The sequence below is a fragment of the Leptosomus discolor genome, chromosome 9 (assembly GCF_034619465.1).
Source record: "Leptosomus discolor isolate bLepDis1 chromosome 9, bLepDis1.hap2, whole genome shotgun sequence".
In the NCBI taxonomy this organism is placed as follows: Eukaryota; Metazoa; Chordata; class Aves; order Leptosomiformes; family Leptosomidae; genus Leptosomus; species Leptosomus discolor.
Window position 1 is genome coordinate 35,758,522 of NC_141399.1, and position 26,634 is coordinate 35,785,155.

The window sequence follows — 26,634 nt, forward strand, 5'->3', positions numbered from 1 at the left end:
CAGCAAAGAATTTTTTTACTTAAAAACACGGGATCAAAACTGCTATAATAATTTAAGCTGCGTTGTACAGTGTGTTTAAGTACCTTTTGGTTCAGGAGAATTTGACATATGTAAGCAGGATTTGGTGCATGGATTTTTAAATACAGTATCTGTATTGCACTTTGCATTCCAGTTATTTCAAAGATCATGAAATTCTGAATAATTGTGCTATGGTGACTTTGTCATTACTTTCTATAGTATAGCTAAATTAGTGCCTAGATCCAGAAAGAAGAAACGTGGGGGGGGGGGGGGGAAGGGCTGTAGTATAGAGTACACATGCAAAAACTATGACAAAATTCCCGTGAAATGACTTTCAAATGTCAGCTGGCATTTGTGAAAGAATAAAGTCTTTGTGATGCTTAATTTAACAATCAGATTTTGCTTGCTCTAAGGCATAAGTGATGCTAGACAAATCTTTCAGACTTTTCTCCCAGTTAATCTTAACCCCATTATAGGAAATTTCTCCAGTGTATCTGAATTCACCTTATGAATCTCTTGGATAATTTATCTTGACTATTCAGTGCAAATCATATTTAATGAGAACCGCTCTCCAAGAGCAGAATACAGACTCTCAACTCCGAGAATTTCAGAAAAGATGAACTCATGACAGTGAAAGATTTTAAAGATGAGCTGAGCAAAAATGTGATCTCTCAACTTTTAATCTCATCTCATATTTCAGAAATAAAGTTTTTAACTTTCAGGAACAAAAAATGATTGTCTTTTCCTTACTCTGTGTTATTTTTGAGAAATATATCTTCCTAATTATGTTTGTCATTTTCAGCTGTATCTATAAGTAGCATTTTAGAAGAGACATAGCTTGTTTCATTTTTTTTACTAGGGACTTTGTTGAATATGCTCAGTGGACAATTGTTGTTTCTGTCTTGAGTTACAAAACAGTGGCATTTGAAATCCTTTTTGGAAGCTATTTTAAAATCACATAGATCTTTTTATTATGAAAGCACAAACCATCTTTTGGGTTTGAAACAAGATGCATGTTTAATTTTCTTTATGAATATAGAAAGTTCAATCCATTTAACTGATTCTGTGACCATCTGTCACTGCTTGCACATACAGTATGAATTGGTTTCTAATCGATTCTGTAATTTACCCCACTGCTTGCTTCACTGCATAATATTTCTCCCACATTATATGAGGGCTAGTATTAAAAAATAGTGAAATATATGACTTTTAGACAACTCTGTGATTCTGCTGTTCAGTTGTCAAGTAACTACACTGTTCACATAGTAAATACAGTTCACTTTAGTTCTATGTTTTGCATGAATACTGCAACTCCAATATTGGTGAAACCTGTGGTGGTAAATTGTTATTCTCTATCTCCCGTATCTTTTTTATTACCTCAGGTGCTTAGCCAGCAGGTGAAGTGCATGTTTAATATTCCAGCAAAACACATACAACGTGATCCTGCTTCTCCAAAGTCACTGGAGTTTTGCTGTTTACGTCAGTGGGAACATGATTAAGCTCTGATGCATGGATTGAAGAGGCCATTGTCTTCAGTGATTCTTAAGTACGGAGTTTATTACTTTGTTGAAGCAGGCCAAATATGCCTTCATGTAGTATGTTCTACCCAAATGTTGTTATGCAATTATTGCAATGATGCTGTGACTCAGTTGCCTGTGTGATGCAAAGAACTCAAACCAGCTGTCAGTAATACTTCTCTACTAATAACATCTTGTTATAGACTATTATTTGTTTAATCACTGCATCTACTGTGGTTCAAATAAATGCCAGTGCAAATGAGAGTAAAAACCTAATCTGAGTTGTGTTTCTTCAGCTGCTATATTTGGTTTACATGGCAAGGTTTTGGTAGCGGGGGGGTAGGCGGGGCTGGAGGGGTGGCCTCTCTGAGAAAAGACCAGTGGCTGCTCCCGTGTTGGCCACGGCCAGTTCCAGCTGGCTCTGAAACAGACTCACTGCTGGCCAAAGCTGAGCCCATCAGGGAGGCTGGTGGTGCCTCTGTAATAACTTATTTAAGAAAAGGTAAAAATTCTCCAGAGCAGCTGTGAGAGAGAGGAGCAAGGAAAATGTAAGAGAAACAACTTTGTATATGTCAACATCAGTAAAGAAGGAAGGAGTGGAGGTGCTCCAGGCGCTGGAGCAGATATTCCCCTGCAGCCTATGGAGAAGATCATGGTGAAGCAGGTTGCTCTCCTGTAGCCCATGGGGGACCCATGCTGGAGCAGTTCCTGAAGAACTGCAGCCTGTAGGAGAGACCCCATGCAGCAGCAGGGGAAGACTGTGAGGAAGGAACAGCAGAGACACAGCGGTATGATCTGATTGCAACCCCCCTTCCCCATCTCCCTGCACCGCTGAGTGGGGAAGAAGGTAGAAAAGCTGGGAACGAAGGAATGAATTTGAGCCTGGGAAGGAGGAGGGAGGCGGGGGAAGGGTGTGTTTTGGCTTTGAGTTTTGGCTTTGTTTCTCACCATACAATTGTATTTTTAATTGGCAATAAATTAAATTAAGTTTCCTCAAGTCAAGTTGGTTTGCCCATGACGGTCATTGATAGGTGATCTCCCTGTCTTTATCTCAACCCACAAGCTTTTCTATCACATTTTCTCCCCTGTCCTGAGGCGGGGGAGTGAGTGCGTCTTGGTGAGCATCTGGTGGCCAGCCAAGGTCAGCCCACCACAGCTGCTGTGTGGAGACTGAACTAAACAAACAGGACACCTTCACCCAGTTTTGGTTTTGTGAATAATTAAATCTCTTCCTGGATGCTAGCACCTCACTGAGATAACATTTTTTTCTATATTATATTGAACTGTATGAATGTTACAGCTCTTGATGTATGAGAGATGACTAGGTTTATCTTGTGAAAAAATTATCAGTGAATATCTGTGTTTGGATGTCAACTGTATTCACACCCCCTTTTTTCTGCTTTCTAGAAATATTCTAGCAAGCCTGGTCAAAGAAAATTGTAAATGGGTGTTTGAAAGTTATATTCAGTAGCATTCAGAGCAATCTTCCCCCCCCTCACCCCCCTTTTTTTTTTGGTCCCCAAGAATACAAGTATTTTCTCCAAAATCTGATTCTTAGAATTCTCATCCAGGCAAGGAAGTGAAATACACTATGTGACTTGTGTGTCTTCCCAAACCAATCAATACAGATTGGTTTTCAAATGATGTATTGAATAACTTCACCCACTTGTTAGTGTACTACTAACAGCTAAAAATTATTGCCAGACATTACATAATTTTGAATAATTTACTCAGCTCTAGATGTCAGTCTACTACAGAATTTAATTGATTATTTAAGGATTTTTTTCAACTTAATCCTCATCCTTGAAGCATCAGAGCTTTTTTGAGTTTTGTGACCCAGTCATGTGTCACTTAAATTCACAGTGAAGAAACTATGAAAACCTGCAGTATGTACCATATTCAGCGCAGATGTTTTTCTTTCACCATGAAATACTTCAAATTATATTAAAATCAGTTTAAGTTGCAGCATTAGTGAACAACCAACATTGTTGTACTCATATCTTAACGTCTGTGCCGTACCTGCTTGCTTATATTCATTCATTTTAAAGGCAGGCACAGTATGTTACAAACACAGTATCTAAATGGCATGTACAGTATGCCCATAGGGCCAGATTGGGATCTATTCGCTAGATGTACAGTGTACATTTTAAGGCACACTATAGGGATTGAGTTTATATTTTGATAACTCTGTCCTTTTATTTGCAAAGATGGTCACTATCTTGAAATGTTGCAAAAATAAACGTTCATCTCTAAGAGTGGCCAATGTATTTATGTTCTGATTTTACATTTTTCTCAAGAAAAAATGTGTGAAAATGTGAACTTCAGGGCATTTTAAAAGTAAAAGTCAACTACCATGTTACATTTTATATACATAGATATGTCTTTATATATATCTAAATATATAAAATGATTGTAGGAGCTCATATCACAAGCTTAGTTTTAGTACAGTACTTTAAATATACTGGTATTTATTTCCAGTTACACTTCTGCACCACTTCTCTCTAATGCAGAGCTTGATACGGACATCGGTTGATAATAGCAAACAAAAAAAATTCATAAAGAATATTATTGTCTTATCATGCAATGTAGTAGGCATCCTGTGGCACTATTCTCTTACCCAACTTATTTACAGTACTGCTGAGTACATTATCAATAAATATTACAGTGTTTGTCTTATTTGATTTTTCATGGCACCCAGCAATTATTCACGATATGAGTTCTGTCACACGTGTGTTTCAATGAATGAGTGTGTATGTGTCAGCATTGGTGCTGAGGTTGCATGTTCAGAGGCTCCATTTTGAGATTTCACGGCAGCACTGTACTCACAAATGTCCAGGAAAAACTCATAGTTCTTTAGTTTCCAATCTTTAAATTTCTTTGATGTTAAGTTGGGGTCATCCAGAAGGCTGTTGATAACTGTGAGGTCCCCTTCCTTTGCCTATCAAATTCCAGAAAGACACAGGACATGTCAAAATGAAATTTATGCCACGTTTTGTATCTCGGCACTTGATTATTTCTTTCATTTTAATGCAAAGGGCTAGAGAAACTACTATGGACACTTGAATCTTTTACCTATATTCAGGAGCCATTATAGCTTAAACTGTTTGACAACTCAGTCCTTGGCACTGTCAAAAACATGCCTATAAAGTGCCAAATATTTTTTTTTTCCCTTAAGCTGGAACATGTTTGCTTTCAACTATTTTTAGTTTCTTTGGAACTTAGTTCTAAAGCTACAAAGAAAGCCTCATCCATGGAAAACATTAAGAGGTTATACTTCTACTAGTTTATATTGCTTATACACAAAATTAGTGATAAAGCCTTACTTTTAAAGTACTCTTGAGAACTCTGATGTGGTGAAGCTTTTCATTGATAACTGGATCATTACATCGCTTTACAAAAGATTTGCGGAACTCCTGCTTGGTGGAAGGACGCTGCTCTCCAAAAGCTGACAAACTAGCTTGTTCCAGAGATTTGTATAGCTCTTGCAGACCATCTGTATTTTCTCCAATTTCTTTTATGCTTTCTGAAAGAAAATAAAAAAAGAAATCTAACGACAAATCTAATAATTCAGATGAAGTCTCTAAAACCAGCAAGCAATACTGCAAATTCATGTATAAAAGAACCCTATAACACAGTCTTTCAACTTTTGTTTTGATAAAACAAGAACATTTTGATCAGCCCCAAAGCTATATTCTTATATACACTAGCACTGCATCCAAGGATTTTGAGTACAAAATCCTGCGTAGTGACTGATGAATTTGCCAGCGTTAACAGTTCAACCACAAAAACCTTGCTGAGAATAATGGCAGTATTGCTCTGGCTTTCAATGGCAGCAAAGATGATCAGAACACCTCCAAAGGCTTACCTTCTGCACAGAAACTATTATGCCTTCTAATAGGAACTTTCTCGTCTAGCTTGTCATCTGTTCCTTCTATGGACTTTACACGTCCCTTACCCCTGACATCTCTGTTTCGGGGAAGGCTTTGACTACGTTGCTTCTGTGGCCTACTATGAGAGCTATGTCCCCTTTGACATTCCACCAAAGGGAAAGGCCCATCCTGCTCGTAATTATGACGTCTTTGTACTGGTAGCGTTGCTTGTCTTCGTTTGTCCGGTGACATTCCAGGCCTGCCACTCATGTACTCTGTGTCAGGAGGAACAGTCTGAAGAAAATGGAGCCCTGAACTGGTTAACGGAGTCTCTATCAGATCCTGCCACGAGCGTCTTTCTCGGTAGGGAGGTCTGCATCCGGATGAGTGTGTGCTTCCTGCTACATCTTGTCGAGAGTCTTCAGCAGAAGAATGAGAATATGTTGATTCACTTGAAAAGTGTCGACCGTGTTTGGCTTCAGGGAATGGACTTGAAGAATTCACCTGAAAAGATACAAAAGCATCTGACTAAGACAACGTTTTGAACAGACCCAAGAAAATGACTACAGTGTAGAACATTATATGATATATACTAATAAAATGGACTGATGTGTGTATTTTGATCTCATAACATGAACCTCTGTAAACAGAACGTAATTAGCAGTGAGAACTTTTATGCAAGTACTATGTTTTAACCACTCCCTATTCTTGTTTTGCACATTCTCTGCCCATGAGCGACTCCTGCTGGAAAGAACGGTATAATACTGATACAGGTTTCCTGAAGACCTGTCCAGTTTACACTCAGTCCAGCAGTGTACTGTGAACACATGAAAGTCCCCAAAAGAAACCATAATTGGATTTCTTTTCTTTTTTTGAGGGGATAAGTGTCCAGCCAAACAGGAAAAAAAAAACCAAATTTTGGGGCACTGTGGAACTTCTCAAATTATTTTAATTAATTCTGCTGGGTCTGTGTATAATTTTAATTCAAAAACAAAGAGAAAGGCAAAAAAGTGGAAAAACAGAAAGGGAGGGGCTTAACCTGTGTCCCAGTTGATAAAACAGCATCACATGGGTGAAAATCAGTCTGAACTTCACCCATGTGATGCTGTTGTCTCAGTCACTCTTTCTTTGGTTCTGGCTGCGTGAGGATCGTGTCATTCACGCTGAAGAAAAATCTGAAAGAAAAATAGAGAACAGTCCTATCTGTGCTTAGAAACATAGAGTAATTATCACAGCCTATGTTATGTATAATAGAAATGTTCTTATTTGCTACTAGAGCCTATTCATATACAAAATGGGTTTTTTTTCCCCCTCAGTTATCAAAACCTGTCTGTACACAATATGTTAGAAGCACTTTTATCAGCTGCTTAACTTCTTATGACACTAAGAGAAAATACTGTCACTACTATGGTATTGTACACAATGCTTCATATTGTAAAAAAACCCCTTGCCTCTGAAGATATGTTCTTAAAAAAAGTGTTTGTGCTGAGGCATGAATGTGATCTGATCTTAATCTGTAGCAAACAGTATCCAATATTCATACCTGAAAAACAGTCTCGGGCAATACAAACTATCCCATCCACCTCATTCTTTTTATATTCTGCAGTAAAGTCAACATTTGAATATCCTGCTTGTATTATTAGGTGTAGTCTCCCAACTCCTACCAAAAAATGTCATATTTACAGTCTGGTGACCTATCTGTGTAAAGAGACATTTATCTCTCCTTCCTTTGTAATTGACTTGTTAGGGAAACATTCCGGTCATGAGGAACAGCAGTAATTTCATTCTTACAATGAGATCAGGCTTTGTTCTCTTTATGGTAATTAAATATTCTGAAACAAGGAAAATGCAAATCAAGGCACACAGATATTTTTTGGTGACTTACTGTCAAGTACAATATTTATAACTCACTGAAGGTGTTCGATGATAGGTGTCACACAGTGTTGAAGAGCCTTCCTGCTTCAAGGTTAGAGAGCCATCGATGTCATCCTGGTCACTTTCACTCCAGTAATCTGCTAACAAAGCATTGGGGGTTTCACTTGTGCTTTTCCACAAGAAAGCAGGTTCCACATTTTAAAAATATCATTTGCATGCAAAGGTAAACATTTTGCTGTCACCTAGGTGGCTTGTCAGTCATGAAGGAACAGACTTGTGAAAATGTCTGTCGCCTAAGATACACAGATATGTAGAAGAACCTTCAAATGTTTTAGGATAGCGTTACAGAAAGCGGGTTAGGCACCTGACTCCCACTGTATGTAAAAAAGAGCTTCTGGTCACAGACTTTCAAAAAGAAACTTCATTCTACATACCAAAGCAGAGCTGAGCCTCAACACTTAATTTAATGATGTCAGCATAAGAAGTTCCACCATGGGTGATGGTGAAAAAGGCAAAGCTGGCCCCTGAGCTCAGGAAATGCAGAAACAGATCTAAAGCATGTATTGACCTGTGTTTGGGATGTCTTCACTTGCTCTAGGGCAATGAGCACACTCGATGGCCGTGATCTGGGACCTCACCCTGAACCTTGCATTCCTTTTATCACTTGTTTTAAATATTTCTTAAAATTATTACTCAGGATTTTATTTTCTTTGCTGGTAGCATCAATAAATATAGTTCTTCAAGGATATGGATTCTTATGAAAATTGACACTTCAAAAGATATGGCACATATGCTAATAAAGAAGTCAGTTATGACATCTCCAACTGTTCAAATAGTGGACAGATATGTACTCTCTGCTGTCTTCCAATGATAATCTCTGAAGCATTACCTTCATCTGGATGAATATCCTTGTCATCAGGTGTGTAACCAATTGCTGCAAGACCCAAACGATTCATCCATCTAATTGGACAATAAAAAATGAGGAAGAGAGATACTTTAAAGGAACATCTAGTCTAAATCTGAGGGCACACACATTCTTAACATTTGGAAAAGCCAGAGACAATGCTTAGTCCAAGAACTGAACACTGTTCAGGCTGTTAAAATCATGATTCAGATGTGTTCAGTGGTTAGTAATTTTAAGTGAAGGATGTTCCAGTTCATGTACAACGCAGATGTACTCCTGGACTTCTGTTCACATCTGCTGGAGGCTGTTTGCCTAGTGGCATACCAGACTCATGGCATTTTATTCTGCTGTCTAGAAAAGTGAAGAATCATACATCATGAAGACATCATACTAATAACTTTAGCACTGACTAAATGAAATTTTTAGAATAGTCTGTTTAGGAAAGAGACTGTCCAGCTCTGTCTCCACCTTAAGCAGAATCAAATCCTCTTTAAGCTACATCTGGAAACTATTTGTGTGGAATGTTTCCAGAGACATTGTGTAAAGAGGCATATTGCATTTATTCTGATTGCTACTTCTATCAGTTTCTAGGACTTGCCTGATTTGCCAAAATACTATTAAAAAAAAAAAAAAAAAAAAGATTTTATGAAGACCTACATTAAGAACTAAGTTGTATTAAATTTGGGTGCTCAAAAAGCTACAACAGACTATGACAGCATTCCACTGGTTATTTGCCAGTCTAGATTCATGATGCCGGTGATACAAATGTCTAGGCTTGTTGGGCTGCAATATCAACATTTTTTTCTTTGATTTTTTTTGATACAGAATCTTAGGTTTCTAAAACAGGACTTGGTGAATTGAAGGTACTTCAATATTTGCTTTGCACATTGGATGTTCTGGTTTCTTTGTTCCAGAATTAATTAGTTTGATCAAAAATAAGAGTTTTTGTTTTATTAGGAAAATATTCTAGTTCATTTTGGGGGAAAAAACCTTTAGAGTTTTCTTTACATAAGATTACTGGATGTTTATACAATGTATAATTGAAAGACAGGAAAAAGGAAATTAACACAGAGAGGAAAGTCACTTCTTAATGTTCAGCAGATGGAAAATCACGAATCAGCTTATTTTCATCAACAAGACAATATAACCAAAGAAAAAAACCCTATTAATAGACATCTGTAATGGTTGGGATGCATTCTTAAGTATTTCCTTACTCAGTGACTACATTATTTACTATGTCATTAATTTCCTAGTATATTGCATGTAAGTGTTTTTTAAAAGCAGCTTTTTTTCTTTTTTAATGTTGCAACATAAAATTTGTTAATTGTGTTCTTGGTTAATGAATCATATAATGACAAAAACATTTTTCAACGACTTATAGAAAGACATTAGTAAACAACACATACTATATCATAAGGACAAGTTTTTTGCATATTAAAACAAGAAAACTAATTCAGTGTAATTCTTTCCCACTTGTACTAGAACAGGAAAAAAGCCTTCTAAGGACATGTGTGAATGTGTAATTGGTCTAATAGCATAGGATGTGGGGGACGGTATACACAGCAAGGAGGCAGAAAATGAAAGAAGAGTGAAGTCTCCACTAAAAATAGCACTCAGTTCAGCATGTATTGATCTCCTGGTCTAAGCAATGCTCTGCAATTCCTCAGAGCAATGATCTTAATCTGTAATATCGGATAGAACACTGACTCCTTGTGTGGCCTTCAGCAAATCGTTCTACATATCTTATGACTTTCATAAGTATCCAAGGCGGACAACAACATTTACTTCTCACAGGGAACTAGTTATAGGCTTTAATTTAGTTTTAAAAATATGAAAATATAAAGAACTGTACAATACTATCGCTTTGCCTTTCAGCGTTGAAACAAAAGTAAGCAAATCTGAAATAAAAATGGAAATTATTATTAGTTTTCACAAATACCAACTGCAGGGTTAGGACTGCTTACAGAGACATTGCTTGTATCAGCATGTCGATAACTCATCTTTATCTTGAAAGAAGTAAATTTCAAATGGATTAACAGCTTTACAGAAAAGCTTTTCTACAGTGCTCACCAGCATAATGTCATTCAACAAACAGCATGCTGATCATTTGACATTTGCTTCTCTTGAAAGGCATATTCTTTATTGCAGTAGTTGAAATGACATCATATCCTTGCTCGTTATTAAGCATTTGTATTCACTATTTTTTCAACAGTTGTTCCTGAATTTCTAAACTCATTAGCATTGGAGCAAAATAGTTTTAGTCATACTTTACCATATGCCTTTGGCAAGCAAGCAGAATGCCTCAGCGACTTCAGCTAAGGTTCTGCATAAGCACCAGTGATAAATTAGGGTTCGTCACCATTTTCAAATTTAAACCAAACTCAGCCATTTCGGTGGTCAGTGCATAGAAATGTAGATTTATACCAAATTTATCTTGTTGCTTATTGTTAATTTGAGGGTTTCAAATCTTGCAAGCACATATAGGTAACCATCAGTGTTAATATTAACCTTCCGGAGAACATGATATTCTTAGCATACACAGAGTATCAGCATTACTCATACGGCCTCAGTGTCCAAATCAGGAATTAGCAGAAGGTAATCTTCCTTCTCTAAGACTGCTCAGATTTTTCTCTTCCAAAGGGCAAGAAGATCCCCAGCTACAGTTATGAGTACTTTCTTACCCCATTTACCACAATTCAGAGTTAGCTCTTTGTCAAGACAACAAAAAGGGTTATCTGATGACATTCAGGAGTTTATAATGATAAAATCTTTTCTGATAAAAGAAAAAGAATCTCAATTTTAGGTTTTGTGTTTTTCAAAAGAGCATGGGTGAATGTTTCTGAGGTTAATCAGGAGTTATAGAAGTGCTGAGATTACAGATCCTTTTCTTACAGTTAACATTTTTTTTTCCAAGCAAATGCAGACTCAGTTCAAAAGGAACGCTGTGTAAACTTGATGAATTTACTTGATGAGCAAACCACTTTCATTTTTAAGAAAACAGGCAGACAAGGTTATAAAAAGTTCTCTGTGGAAAGCTTGAAAACTCAGCCATTTGGGTCTGAACTCTGCACTGAATGCCTTGTAGGCAAATGTCAGGTTTCAGGAAGGCAATGGTTGTACATGTCAGGATTGGATTCTCTGCAGGATAGGTGACTGCACGTTCCATTGAAGGTCGCGTAGTGCAAGACTATATGCACCTGACAAGCAGCTACAGTGAAAAAACCCCAGGAGATCATTTGTCTAATTCGGTTTATATAGTTGTACCCCTAATAGCTCTTTGAATTTCATGTGATCACAAAAAGCCATGTGATATTCTGGCAGGTACACATATAGCAATCTTACATGTACATCTCTATATATCTTGGCCCCCTGAGGCAGACAGTTGGACTCCTCTCCCCCCTCAAAAGCCCTACCTTTTTCTTAAACAGCACGTTTCACTAATTTTGAGTTTAGGCCACTCAATGAACCACAGGGTTTGCATTCTAGATAGAAATCAGTAGTGACAACATCGAGCTATACTAAATATCCCAAGGATACTTTGCTACAACATTTTGTGTTTGGTATTGTACAACATCTCCATACAATACACTACCTATCTTACTGAGGTACATTGTAACAACTTACAAGGGTCCAAGAAGTGTATTAATTTTTTTTTATTGCCTGTACCTTAGTGAACCAATGCAGGGAAAAGTAAGCCTCAAGTAAAGTCTACTAAATACATAAGTAAGTTTTGTACTTTGTCTCAATGGTTTAAATTCTCAATAAATCAGACTTGGCTTTAATTAATTCTGTTGGTTACAAACAGTCATTGTTGTCATTGCTTTGAGATAAAATAGAGCTGCATTGTAGGAAGTTAAATTTACTGAGATAATTCTGGTTAGTACCAGGGGACTAGAGCCCAGGGCCTCTTCTGAGAGCCTGATTCTACCCCCAGGCCTGGAAAGTGGTGATTACAAAGGCACTGAGGGCAGTGATGAACTAAGTAGCTGTGACAATAATCAAAACTTGATACTGAAGAGTGAGTCATGCTTGAAACACCCTGAAATGTCAGGAGCACGTTCTCTTACTGATCATTTGATAAAAACACTGGAAAATGTTAAAGCGGACCAAATAACCAGGGAAACAATTCTGTGCAGCTTCAGTGTCCTAACACACTGTATTAAAAACAAGAACACACCATTACTCACTGTACAAATGCAGTAAGTTTCTGTTTACTGACTTTTTAAATTTACTTCTGATGATCCAGTCCAAGGTTCTGGGACTGAAGGCAACAATAGTTTTTGTAGTGGCATCACACTTCACTCACTTGGCTATTCCTTTCTACAGTCCAGAGTAAAACAGCACAAGTATCAAAACCAAAACAACATGGACAATCTCAGTTATAATAAATTTGTGAGAACTATTACATTTAGTGTAGGAGTATAAAAACCAAAAGCAAGAGGGTAACCAGTTTTTTTTTAAAACAGGGTGCAAGGCTGTTATTTTTAGGTTTATAGTTAAAACCGTTCCATAAATCCATGGAGAGCAGGTCAGGAAGTAGTGAGTTTTAAGTAAGTTTTATTTGCTAATATCCTCAATGCTGAATATAATCTTTGTATATACAAGATGGCTGGTATATAGAAGAAACTGTTTAATTCAAGTGAAAAGGTAAATAAAAGATATACCCTGAAAAGGTGTAAATTCAAGAGATGGTCCACTTTTGCTATTTTTTTCTGGTAAATATTTCCTTAAAAATTAAACCAATGAAATACCAAGTCATTAAAGGATAGAATAAATAAATAGTTCTTTCTTGCATCTTTTCATCAATTAATATTTGCACTTGAATGTCATCTCAGGTTTGTATTATAAATGTTTTGGTGCAGGAATATGTCTTTGCTTTTGAGATTGCATCCATATTGAGATTATTTGGTTAAAAGGAAAAACCATAACTAAAATGGAAGTTAAACTTGACTTAATCAAGTTATCTTTAAGTCTATTAAAATATAGATTCCCTTGAACCATTTATGTCATATGTAAAATATATTCAGTACAATTTATATTTAATTTCTGATTAGAAGCTTTATATTATTATTTTTTTTACATCAGTGGGATAATCGAATTCCAGAATTCACTGTAAAATTCCTTTCAATACAGAATTGTATTTTAAAATTGATTTTGTACCTGGTATACTGCCTTCTTCCTAAACAGTCTTTCTTACTGGACACCTAAAAGATCAATAGTTTTCCTGTTTTGGTTCCTAAGGAACATTATTTTCACTATTTTAAGGTTATAGAGGTAATAAATTCATTTAACAGAATAAAGGTTCCTGTAATAGGTATGGCTAAAATAATGCCTTGATTTTCCTCAACACAAAAGAAGCCCAAAAATGTAACTGATGTCTCAGAGCGAAATGTAACACTGAGCAGTCTTCTCAATGAGCCCATCTCTCCAAATATATCAGCTCTCAGCAGCCTGTATTTCTACTATTTTGTTTGTCACAGTTGCTGCAGTTTGTTAAGTAAAATCATTCTTGGGATAAACTGTAAATACTCTCTGATCTGATAATTTGACATGACTCTGTTGATCTTGTTTCATGCATAGTCTTCTCAGATTTGTCAGGCTGGAAAAATATGAAAAAAGACCCAGACAGCTTAAAAGCTGACAAGTGAACCATGGCAGTTTATGCCCTCCCTCCTTGCATGTGCATCTACTTCATGCACTTAATAGGAATTTTTTTTTTTTTTAAAACTTCACCCTGTGGACCAAATGCACAACTATGCCTTTGTACTCAGAAGTCTCGTTTGGTGGGTTTTGGCTGTTTTGTTTTTTTTCCACAGTGCATAATAGGAAAAAAAGTTCACTACTTCTGTAGCAAAGAAATTACCCTTCTGGTAACAAATGAAATAACATCTTCCTGTATAGATATAATTGTGTATCAAAGAGAATACACACACAGTAACTTTATGATAGACTGTAATTTCAGATAAAACCAATAATAAACCCAAAGGAAACCTATCAAAACAGTGAAAAAATCTCACTCAACTGGAACCTCTTTTGCCAATTTTCAAGCACATTTGTAAACACATTTGTTACAGCACTAACACCACTTAGGCAAATCAAAAAGGAGTAGTTATGTCAAGCTTGGAGTTTCAAGCTGATACTTAAAGGAATCTATTAAGATGACAATAAGATATTTTCTTCAGAAGTCAAACATGGCACCAGCTTTCACTCTGCTGTAACCTTGTCCTACTGGATTTACCTCATTACTCTTGATAATTCACCAAACTTTCTGGGCATCCACTTAAAGGCAAGTACTAGCTGCTGTGTGCACCTACCGCTTCCTACACCAACTGTGACATAATACACTCCAGCATGTGCAACCACAGAGTCACTCTCCAGATAGTCTTTCTATAATAATGCTGTAATTTTACTCAGTTATTCAAGCTTTTACCCTAGCTTTCACCCAATCATTGGTCCAAAAGTAAGCTTTGGAGAAATGAACCATTCTGTATGAGTAAGAGAACTGCATTTAGTATGGCTTGAAAAGGTACAAGTGGGGTTTTTTGGGTGTTAAAGGGGATTTTTTTTTTTTTAAGACATGGGATGATTTATTGTGAAATTATATAATTCTAGTTCCACATACTCTTAAAGACATCAAATCAAATAGGCCAAACAATACTGTTAAATGCCTGACCTATTTAATTGTGTATATTATTTATTTCTATTACTAAAACCCTCCAATTTTGCAGTGTTCACTTAGTGTCTCCAGTATAAAGTCACAGTATGTGACAGCATGTTCATTCATCACAGAGGGGTACAGCTTTGTAATCACAAAATCTGCTGTATTAAATGCAGTTGAACTGATTGACTCCCAGAAGAACTGCATCAACTCACAATGGTATTATTTACAGCAGAATCTGATTAAGTTAATTTTGTAATTTAAACTAGTACAGAAAGACAATGCAAATCCTAACACCTATGCATTAGGGATAAATTCACACCTGAATGTTAATTTGGATTGTGTATTGGATAATTGCTATTGTGTATTGTAAACTCCTTTGAGGCCCTTTAGTGTAATGCTATAAGTTAGTGGTTCTTCAACTGTGTTGAGGGGGATATGGCAGTTCACAAGTCTGTGGCAGGTAGTCCAGAAATTGTAGGAAGGAGGAATTAGGTGGCTAGCCAAGAAAAAGGAAATTTTGAAGACTTACATTTCGTATTAGTACTTACTGGTGTAGTATTTTCCCCAGACAGAGCACTGTAGCTCTACTATTGCACTGTTCACACCCATATACATTGTGGTTTCATCCAGTCTCTGGGGCCTGCAGCTAATTCTGATCAGAAAATGGTTTTATTTGTGCTGCGATTTATGAGCTTTTATGTGAGAACAATAAATTAGAAGACTGAAGTGGCCTTGAGCATAGACTGTTTTTCCCAGGTTTGAAACAAGTTTATAAGAACATAAAGGAAGAAAGGGAAAACCTGCTCTTTATGTTTACTTACAATACCATTGAGAATCTCCATTTCAGGGATTTCCATTTGAAAAGTACCTTTCATGTTCTGCAAGATATCTCCTTGCTTTTCATAGAGTAAGGGACTGAGGAGTAAGAGCTCTTTAATAACTTAGGTCTATTTGTTAAAGAACAGATCTGACATGATTACTCTCCTGCTGCCTTCCCCAGGAACTCTTGTTCAAAAGAGGCAGTGTCTAATCGGGGCGCATGTCTGAAATTTTTAGTTGCCAAGATCTTTTCTTAGGTGTTAGCTTATTTGTAAGTGAAGACTGGAAGTAAATTTAAACTGTAAAATATGCATTAATACTGGCCCACCATCTGATTTGGACAAGATCTGTCAAGGAGACTAACATGCCCAAAACAGAAGGAAGACAGCTGAATGAACTTTAGTAATAAAGAGGATGATTTAGGGAAAGCCTTGAATAACTCGCTTGGTTATATTCCATACATAAAAATGTAGAGGTTATGCACCCTGAAATTTGCTTCTAATCAATAGAGGTTTAATTCAGAATACTTCAGTTTTCAGAGAGTTTATTTTTAAGGGAAATACGTTACAATCTTTCAGGTCTTTACTTGGAAAATACTGGGAGTGACCCCTACAAAATCAATCATCATTCTGTTTCAGTGGGTAGCAGATATTTGTTACATCTTTTGAATGAACGCAAAAGATTAATGGGAGTTATTAAAATTGCAAAGTTAACCCAGTTATTCAAACCAAATGTGATCAAATTATTCAGCCTAAAATAGGAACTTTTTAAAATTTAATGTTTGGAGTCCATGAAGAGATTGTAAAGGCACTGCAGTGCATACTTCAATCACATGAAAGTTTTAACTAAAGTAGATATTGTAAAACAACAGAATATTAAATTCAGTGCTAATTTCCTTAGGAGTGTTAAGGCCATAAACAGGCTATGCATGGTATGGTGATAGGTGAAGCATTTCTGGGAAATAAAGACTTTAACAAGCTTGGAATACACCGTGACCATGGCAAGCAAAAGATGAGCTCATCAATTTCATTATTAATTCATTTCTAAGAACACAACTATGCTCATGTAAGACCTGACAAAACAGCATGAGCATTAATTTTGCAAACCAAAATCTGTTTGCACCATGCAACACAGCAGGCAAAATTCATCTGCAATGAGTAACTCTATCTGCTACATACAAATCAGTTACTACCCACTGGTGTACAAATCTTTCAACGGCAATACAGTATTAAAGGTGAATTAAATATTCTGGAGAGGAAAAAAACATTAAACGGTGAATCTGAAGAAAGAAACTGTAAAAACAGCTTTTAAAACAAACGCCGGTGATAACTGCAGTTGAAGAAAGGGTATATGTTCCCCGCATAGCAAATAAAGATATGCCATGTTCCTCTCCATATTAAAGCTCCTCTACTTTTTGGCGTGGAAGATCTATCTTTCTGTCAGCATAGAAAATCCGGTTAAGTTTTGTGGTGACAGCAGGAGTGTGAGATACCATGCAGAGTATTTGCCCTATTTGCTCAGATTAGACGGTTAGTCATTTGCTGGGAAGTCAGAGATTTGTGAAATTAGTATTTTAAATGCATTTTTCATCTATGAATCTTGCTTACTCATTTCAAATTTCACACAGGATATCTGGGAGAAGGAATTCCAGGAAGCATGTAAAGTGCTGCAGGGGATGCCCAGGGATTTTAGAGAGACAGCATAGTAATCCATCATTTGGGCTGGGGAGTGAATTACAATTACTCTACAGGAACAGCATTTCTGAAGGAAAAATACTGCAAAAAGTACTTCAAGAGGAAGTTCACCCTTTGTCTTTTCTCATGGGAAGTGGACTCAAAAAGTCAGGAAAAAGTCTTTTGTAAATTCCAAACTAACATGGCGGTATGATATGAAAATACATCCTGACACCTTTCCAACTGTTTCTCTCCATGAAGGCTGTAAACTGCAGTGAAGACAGCTTCGTTGGCTTCCCAGTGTAGAAAAATCAATGAATATTGTAAGAGTAGTTTATTGACTTCCTGGTTTTTCTCAAGTCAGAATATTTTATGGTATAATAGAAAGATATGATCAATGGCACTTCAACAAATCATAGCTATCAAAGTAGCTAAAATCAAGGGAGAAACCACACATAGTTAAAAATAGCAGAAGATCCTCACTTCAGTTTTGGATGAAACAAATCTCAGCCACGTTACATAACTGAGCAATGAAACATTACTAACACCGGAAAAAATATTTTTCAGAAAATTTATGTCCTAAAAATGACAGCTAGCCACGGTGAGATACTCCTGAGAACTGAACTCATCATCAGTGGATGATGAAGTAGCCTGAACCGTTTTAAAACAGCTAGTCTGATCCATCAATACAGTATTTCTTGAAGGGCCATGTGAGACACAGAATATAAATGTTCAATTTAAAAATAATTTTTAGACATTAGTATTCCAAAGGAAAAAATCCAGCTGTATCCTGAGGTAGTTCTGTCTTTCTAAGTTTGTAAAAAGAGACAAATAACTAAATCTCAAAGTTTTAGCAGTCTATGCCAGGAAAGACTTCAAAGTATGGTAACATTGTCCCATGTGCCCTTGCTTTTTACCTCAACTGGGAATAAACAAATTACCGAAGTAACAGGAGGAGGTAGAACATTTGACTCTGCTTTTGAGGATCAAAGGTACTGTCCCACCTCTATCTAACCTCTGCCCTCATCACTGAATCACAAATAGAAGCACAGGGTAATTTAGGTTAGAAGACACCTCAGGAGGTTGCCTGTTCCCACACCCCACCCATAGCAGGGCCAGCTTTAATGTTGGATCAGGTTGTTCGGGGCCTTGTCCAGTCAAGTTTTGAATGCCCTCACAGCACATCCAAGGACATCTAGAAACGCACAGCAGTGCCAAGAATTGAACTTTGCTAGCTTCTGTTCCTTGTTGGGACAGTGATGCAATGAATAAAATTAATTATTACTGGGTTTTTTTAATTGTTGTTGGGTTTTTTTCTTGGGGGGAGGAGAGAGTTGATTTATATTTAATATTTTTCTTCAAATTCTGCCATGAAAAATAAATGTATCTCATTAGTTCAATCCCATTCCTGTTCAAAAAATTACTTCAAATTCCTTTTCTCTGGTTTTAGGTCATGTCACTACTATGGATTTTCAGTAGAGCTAACTTTAAAATATCCCGTCACGTGCATATACTCTTAGGTATGAGTTTTGGTATATACATATTGTTTTTATACACCAGAAACATTTATCCCACATTAATATTTCTAGCCTCGATCAACAAAAATTTAGAGGTGTAATAAACTTTATGCCCGTTAACAAAAATTCTGAACATAGATGAGACCAACATGACTAACTTTTCTAACACACTTTGCAGAATTGTGACATGTGGCATGACAGAAAATGTCAGCAGTGAGTCGCGCAATGTAATGTATATACTAAAATTAATGGGGGACTAAGTACTGAGAACTCTGTCAATCAGCATTACATCCTGCTCCAAGAGTATGTGTCTATGTGAGATGAAATATTGTTTTCAACTATTAGAGTACCATGATAAAGAATATACCATGATAAAGTTGAAGCATAACTTACCTATTCATTTCTTCAAGGCAGTCTGTTGCAAAGTAGAAGCTCTTTATTTTGGGGTGGCATGCTTTGAAGGCACTATAAAATAAGCATAAAGAATAAAATAATATCTTTTCTTTCAAACAGTTTGTCTACAAATACGCAAGACTGACCTGCCCTATGGTTCTTCAGCATGTTACAGGTTTCATAGACATTTTGAATCTTCATTCTGAATCTTGACGGGTAAACTTACAGATGGATTCCTACTGGTCTGAGTACATCTACATTTGTGAAACTAACCAGTACGTCGTAAAAATTCCAAAAGCCCTTGAATGACTTAGACGTATAAATCCTTTCATTTAGATGTTATGCATCTAAAAAATTCTTGGGTGGGTTTGAAAATCTTGTTGAGTAGATTTGAGTACATCTTAGTTGTATTCCAAAGATCAGCTAAAGGAATGAGTTTGATCCCATCACCTCTTCTAATATATTTAGATGATGGTGGTTTGTGTCCTACTTGAAATATAAAGCACTGCCAACTTACGTGTTATAACTGTCTTACATCTTTATTGTAAATTTGATTCTGAAGATATACGTGAATTCATCCAAATTTTATTTGATGTTAATAAATACGAAGGGAATGAGTATAAAGGTGAATAACTAGCCACTAATTACATTCAACTGGAGATGACATTTAAAATACAGCACACTTGAATTCTCTTTATGTAGTCATAAGACTAAGATTTCTAGAATAAACTTAAATAAAGGAATGTTTCCTAAATTTTGTACAACATAGTTTTAATCTCTAATTATAATCTTCATTGAATTTGAGTTTAACAATACGAATAGGGAAAGTTCTAGGGAATATAAGTGGCAGGTTTGCTTTGTTTGGAAGTAGATAATAATAAAAAGTTCCTTAGACAGTGTTAACTCTGTAGTCACTTCTAATTCCAGCAATTACTTTGTCAAGTTACTCTAAAACCAACCGTATCCCAAATACTTTTCATCTTAATCTACTAATCTTTGCTGTGTTTTCCTGCAATCAACATGAATCATTAATAGTTAGTGTTCTTCGTCTTTCACCTAGCAAATGATAGAGTTGCCAATGCTTAAATTAAAACCTTATGTTTATTTTTACATTATAACTTGTGATCAATTCTATGTATCTCACTATTTTATTGCACAGTCTGTTATCACAGATAGCTTTTGATTCAAGAAGCCTTAGTTCTCTGGGGTCAACCCCCCTTTGGTGATTTTAAATTTATGCAAAGGTTAATTTATAGGGTGAAGTTCTTTCAAAAGTTAAGTTAGAAATCACTGGAATAGTTCCAAAAGCATATCACGACATATTTAACTTAATTTTAAAAGGCTATACTGTTTGGCTTGTGTAACTAGTGCAGTATTAGCAGTATAATATACTATATTCTTGGCTACACTGACCCAAGGAACTGAACAGTAGCGTGACAAAAGGTAGCTGTAAGAATGACATTGCTCTGTGCGTTGCTAATATTCCTTCTCCTTCCTGAAACGCCAATTCCTTCACCAGCCGCTTGGCCAGTGTAATTCAACTCTCTCTGATTTCATGAGACAGGGTCTGATTCTCATTGCAGGCTGGCTACATACAGACGTCATTACATTGCATTGTATTCTATTCAGACTGCATACATGAGATAACAATGAAACTCAAAATCTGACAGCATGGGTGATTATATTTCACATAAAAATGCTTTTTATTAATGCTTTTATATGATATGATCTCTAAGCTCTCAGTTGAGCAGTTATTTGAAAACTGCTAAGAACAATAATATTTTTCACAAATTTTTTGTGTGAAAATAATTAAAAGGAGTATTGCTGTCAAAGAAACCACAAACTCAGAGCATTCAAGAATTATTTTGATTAGTTGGCAAATGTTAAAAAACCACCACACTATAATTAATGACATTTATTTTAAAATACTGACATTTATATGGTAATTACCAGATGTAAGAAATAGATTAGGAATCATTACATGTGGCATTATGAAGAACCTGTGATGCAACATTTCCACTATTTATAGCTTAAATGCAAATGAGTGGTTTATTAATTACTATGATTTATTGCAGTTTTCAGAGACAAAAATGAAAGCTGAAGAAGCTTCACTTGGGCACACTGATTTTCTTGTATATATTATTAATATATTAATGCATTCAGTAACAGGCTTTCTTAACAAAAATTCTAACAGTAGACTTGCATTTATATGCAGTTTCCTTTTTCATGAGATTAGAGGTATATTAAGGGTGAGTTTGCCTTTGCACAGAGGGTCATCATAAAACACCTAAATACCATAAAAGAAGACTTGGGAGATATTTAAGTATTGTTTTGCCATCTGGACGTTGATAATTTCACCTGCACATCCTCATCTCCCTAGCTACTTGGATTTTGCAGATGAAAATAGTGAGTACAAGGAAATCCCCAATGGGGAGGAAACTTTTCTGATGCCCACTAGATGGCATATGCTTGTTAATTATATCTACTGAATGTTAAGGGTTTAATGCAAGAGGTTTTGATCATTTTATATATATTTTTTTATTTTTTTTTTTTTAAGGCTACTCTGATCAAATTTGTGATTTTTTTTTTTTTACCCGATTGGTATAATATGATTTTAGTATCAAATATTATTATCATTACTACTCTCTTACTTGATGTAGAACTTTTTACTCCCTTTATGCCAGCTGACTACCAGCAACTCCAACTGCTCTAGCAAAACAGATATCTGTCTGTGAATAAGAAATGTGAAATAGTTTTGTATATGGCTTTATACACACACACACGTATATTAGAGTGTACGTTACACATACCTCCTTACAGCACTTAATTTTTAATACTCAAAATAGAAAGTCATTACTAAGCAAATACTCCTGCATTGTTATATTATTTAAGCATGATATGCTATTTTGACAGATGTATTTTTTGTTGTGATGTCAGCATGCTGGTTTCAGTTGCTCTGAACTCTGTGCAACATCTCCACCTTCTAGTGTGCCATTTGCCCAACCATCTTCCCGTTCTGAGATTTAAGTATTGGCTTGAATTCGAGAGGATTATGTGATGGATCTAAAGATACTAATCCTCTTGATTAATCCTGTTAGAATATCACATGATGGAATTTCTGCTTGTAAATAGGATTATTTTCCTAGACAGGAAATTTACATACATAAAAGTATTAAAATGCCAATATTGGGGTTTCAAAGGCAACCTTTTAAAAGCTGGAATATGACAGAGTTAGTGTGGTAAACAGAACTTAAATTTGGCTCCACTATGCTCTTGTAACATGGTACAATCTATGAGTATGTAATTTGAATATTACATTCTTACAGGAACCCAACCTCAATTAAGGTACAGAGAGTGGCCTTGCTGGAGAGGCGAATCAGGATTATGCAACAGATCAGGCTATTCTCTGTAGGACTCCTGTCTCAGTTGTTAATGGAATTTGTGCATGTGTCATAAAATGAAGAAAGAGCAAAGGTAAATCACCTAAATGCTCAGGTCTTCCTGCTTATGCAAAGGAGTTCTTGTGTGCAAAGTCACAGCAAATAGACTTAATCATTGGTTACTACATAAATGTTTCTTAATATATTTTTACCCGATATTCTGATAATTTACTGAAATGATGAGCACTTATAGCTGTAATAATGTATGGTACTGTTCCGTATTTACATACTCTGAAGAAAACAGGTCTTTATTGTTATGAAATGGAGATCCCAATTCTGTGGAAACTTTCGATTGAAATATTTTGCAGGCCTGTTTCTGGGCTGCAAATGTGACAATAAATCCATCTTTATCTCCCAGAAGTATCACAAAGATTGTTATTAGGGAAGCATTTAGATACGCTAACATTAAGAACTGCAGAAATGTCTCCAGGGAGATAATTCTAGATGTATAGAGAAATACAAATAATGCAGAAAAATGATATCTGTATTTTTTACCTTTGGCTTGTTTTAAAGGGCCCAAAACTGGATACAGTAATCTAGGTGTGGAGTAATGAGTATGGAGTATAAGGGAATAATCACTTCCTTCATCTATTGGCTGCACTCCAGTGAACACAGCCCAGGAAGATGTTAGCCTCCTTTCCTGTGTGGGCCTGCTGGTGGCTCAAGTTTGGTTTGCTGTCTACCAAGACTGTCAAGTTCATTCAGAAGAAGTAATAAAAATTACTGAAACTGTAACAACTGTGTTGCCTAAAAGCAATGGAAAGTTTTTCAGTGTCAACGTGAGAAGTCTCCTCTCACAGGGACAAGGTCATTCTACATCCAAATATAGCCTGGAGAGCTAAACCAGTCTGAGATAATGCCATGATTTGTATAATAATCAGGGTACCTTCATTAAATGCATTAGTGAGGCAAATCATCAAACCATACAGAATAATGCATCCAATTACTATATATTCTTGTGAAAGCTTTCTTAAGGCTATTTCATTCAGTGTATACTGTGGACATCAGTAACAGTAATTCTATAAAACAGCATTCTCCATCTGACTAAACAGTGGAAAAGACCAATCTATTAATTATTCTAGTAAGATTTCAAATCTTTTTGTTCAATAAGATTTGAACATTTCACATCGATGGCTCTGAAGATAACAGAAATTTGAGGGGAAACCCAAGCTAAGTCCAAAAATGTTCTCAGTTTTGCTTTTGAGAGAGCTGAAAGAAAACTGACACTGTGATTTTATCTGGACTTCTTTATGCACTAAAATACTAAGTATACTTTTCAGGCAATTCTAATTTAAAAACAAATGAATCTACTGAAAAAGAAAAAAAAAAAGGAAGGAACTAGGTTTCTTTCCCCTGTCCTTATTACCCGTCAAGGTAATTGCTTTACTAGCTTTTGCATTAATGGTAAAATGAACTCAATCATACAGAAGTGAGTAAGAACACAACCAGGTTTATATTTTCAGATTTCAAGATTGCAATGGATTTTAGGTTACATTCCAGCACCTACTACACCCCCACTATTAAATGAAGAAGATATCCTAAAGTGGAAAGAACCGACAACTGATCCTGTAAAATCTCTTTCACTAGCTCTCTGAAGAGGAGGCAAGAAAGCCCTAACTGAAACATTTCCCTCTAGTCTAGCAGAGACAATAATGGAGTTAGAACTTTCCCAGAATATGCTGGGTCAAAACGGGTCACCATCACCTTAATAATTTTATTTGTAAAAGCAGTGCAGAAGAGTCCAACCACTGGAAGCTGTCCCTGGGCTCACCAGAACCATTAGCTTTTCAGTGGAGGCAATCAGGCTGTCCTGTCCTCAGTAGGGCAGCCCAGAGGAGGGTAGGTAAGTGCTTTACACGTGTGCTTACAGAGGCTGTGGATTAGAGCTGGCTGTAAGACAAGCAGAGCCCTCCATTCACACATGCTGGCTATACTGAAACGTGAGTGTAACACTGGATTTACTTTCTCTGCAGTTCTCAGAGGAGCAGGTAAAATAGTGGCAAGTTTAAGGTGTAGTTTTTATGATGGGGGAAATATCTAAATGATAGCCCGTGAAGGAAGAAATCAAAGGGAAATTCAGCTCAGCAAAGGGAATACTATTAATATCATCATTACACTTTTACCCCTGGACCTACCTCTTTATGAGAGGATTCAAAGCCTGAAGGTACTCAGTTTTCAGTAGTGTGCAAAATTTTAGTTAAAAGGACTTTTCCCTGTGCATATACCCTACAGAAATTGTTCTCGAAGAAGTGTTCTGAGGAAATATGTTCTAATGCTCAGAGCAAAGCTCTGGAAGCTATTCCTAGCTGTGCAGAATGACCTTCTGTTTGATCTTGGTTAATTCACTGAAATGTGTTAAGTGTTTTATATTCTAACAAAAGGGTATTATTTTTCCTGGAATTTTGTTCAATATCATTATTAATATCTACTCGTTCCTCAGAGGAATTTATAGTGCTCAGTTCATGCTTAAATTCTATAGTGATACCCTCAGTTGAAAGCAGTAATAGAAGTATAAATGCACCATCTTGTAATTCTCAGACAGAAATAATACCTCCAGATAAAAACAAGCAATTGAAGAGGTTTGATTTTCTGTTGAGTAGTCTCTATTGTAATTCATATCTTTAGTATTTCTATTGTACACTTCTTCATAGTCATAGGACTAGTATCCCTCAGACAAAAACTGCATTTAATCATTGGAAAGCACAACAAAAATTCAGGATGCTTAGTTACAATTAGGAAAGCTTTAGTAAGAAAGTATCTTTAATGCTATTTTATGTAACTCCTCATGGCAGCAAGTTTTAAAAATCCAGATGCAGCATACAGAAGACATGCAAATAATTCAGCAGATACTGGCAAAGGGCTGGTCTCAAAGCGTTAGACTTGTTTTGTTAAACTCGCTGTTTGACAGCTACGCATTCCAATCCCAACACTGCTTGCAAACAATTTCCAATGAGTGTCTTCTATTAAGTATGCCTTAAGGGTGACAAAGCTTAGCATATGCTTTTTTGGTGGGAGCATAATCGACTAGTAGCAATATGCATATAAGCAATAACACAATGTTCATTTTGCATATGGAACCTAAATATTTTAGCAGTTGAGAATAACACAATATTGGGTAAGCAAACTTCCTCTGTAAAGGAGAAAATGGAGATTATATTCACCATCCCTTGCTATGATATTTCTTATGGTATTTCCTATGGGAATTGTTTCCTGCACATGTCATTCTTATCAAGAGGACCATGATGAACCTAAGAAAGTTTTGCCTCTTGACTAACGTATTCATTGTTTTTTGCTTTACTTATTTAATTGTTGTCACTGGTCTATCTGGAAAGCTGACTAAAGAGTCATCCAATTCCTTGTAAGACAGTTTATGGAATTTACTTTAGGTTGTATCTTTATTATAAAGAGAAACACTAATGCTTAAGTGGATCTAGAATGTATTATTTACAGATTTCAAGGTTTTCTGTGTAACTTCCTTCTCTGGACTTTACAGACTTTCAGTACTATATATAGTATCCTTCCAAGAGCAATCCTATAATGTATAAATGTAATTGATGCATTACTTACTGTTTTCGTCTGCATTCAATTGCTCTGTCTATCCTGAACTCAGGTAAACTAATGAATCCTTCTGCTTTTTCATCCTATCAAAAGAGAAGAAAAAGTGATGGTGAAGAAGAACACAGAGTTAAAGACGACAGAAATGAGCTGTAGCCATTTGGGTCTTCTACTAATGACACCCACCTAATCAACTGAAGTACTGAACATATTTCCCCCATAATGTTTTTACTTAAACTATATATTTACTTTATCACACAATGTCAATAACTTTTATGAAGTAACTAAACTGACAGTTTCTTAACGGAGGCATAGTCATCCTAAGTCCCCTTTGCTGAAGATTATAGAAAACCTTTCAGCACCATCTACAGCACCTAAAACATCATTCAGTAC

General features: G+C 36.1%; 1 protein-coding gene across 1 annotated transcript in view; it reads right to left on the bottom strand.

The window, feature by feature from the left end:
• Positions 1-4,257: 4,257 nt before the first annotated feature.
• Positions 4,258-26,634, bottom strand: part of LOC147414909 (connector enhancer of kinase suppressor of ras 2-like) — a 150,682-nt gene continuing 128,305 nt past the window's right edge. Inside the window, exons 12-18 of the mRNA XM_086470675.1 lie at positions 26,254-26,327; positions 19,247-19,318; positions 8,169-8,239; positions 7,316-7,416; positions 5,401-5,908; positions 4,859-5,058; positions 4,258-4,473 (exon numbers count right to left, since the gene is read on the bottom strand). Coding sequence (XP_086326801.1) covers positions 4,258-4,473; positions 4,859-5,058; positions 5,401-5,908; positions 7,316-7,416; positions 8,169-8,239; positions 19,247-19,318; positions 26,254-26,327 — 1,242 coding nt within the window. The remainder of the gene's footprint in view (positions 4,474-4,858; positions 5,059-5,400; positions 5,909-7,315; positions 7,417-8,168; positions 8,240-19,246; positions 19,319-26,253; positions 26,328-26,634) is intronic.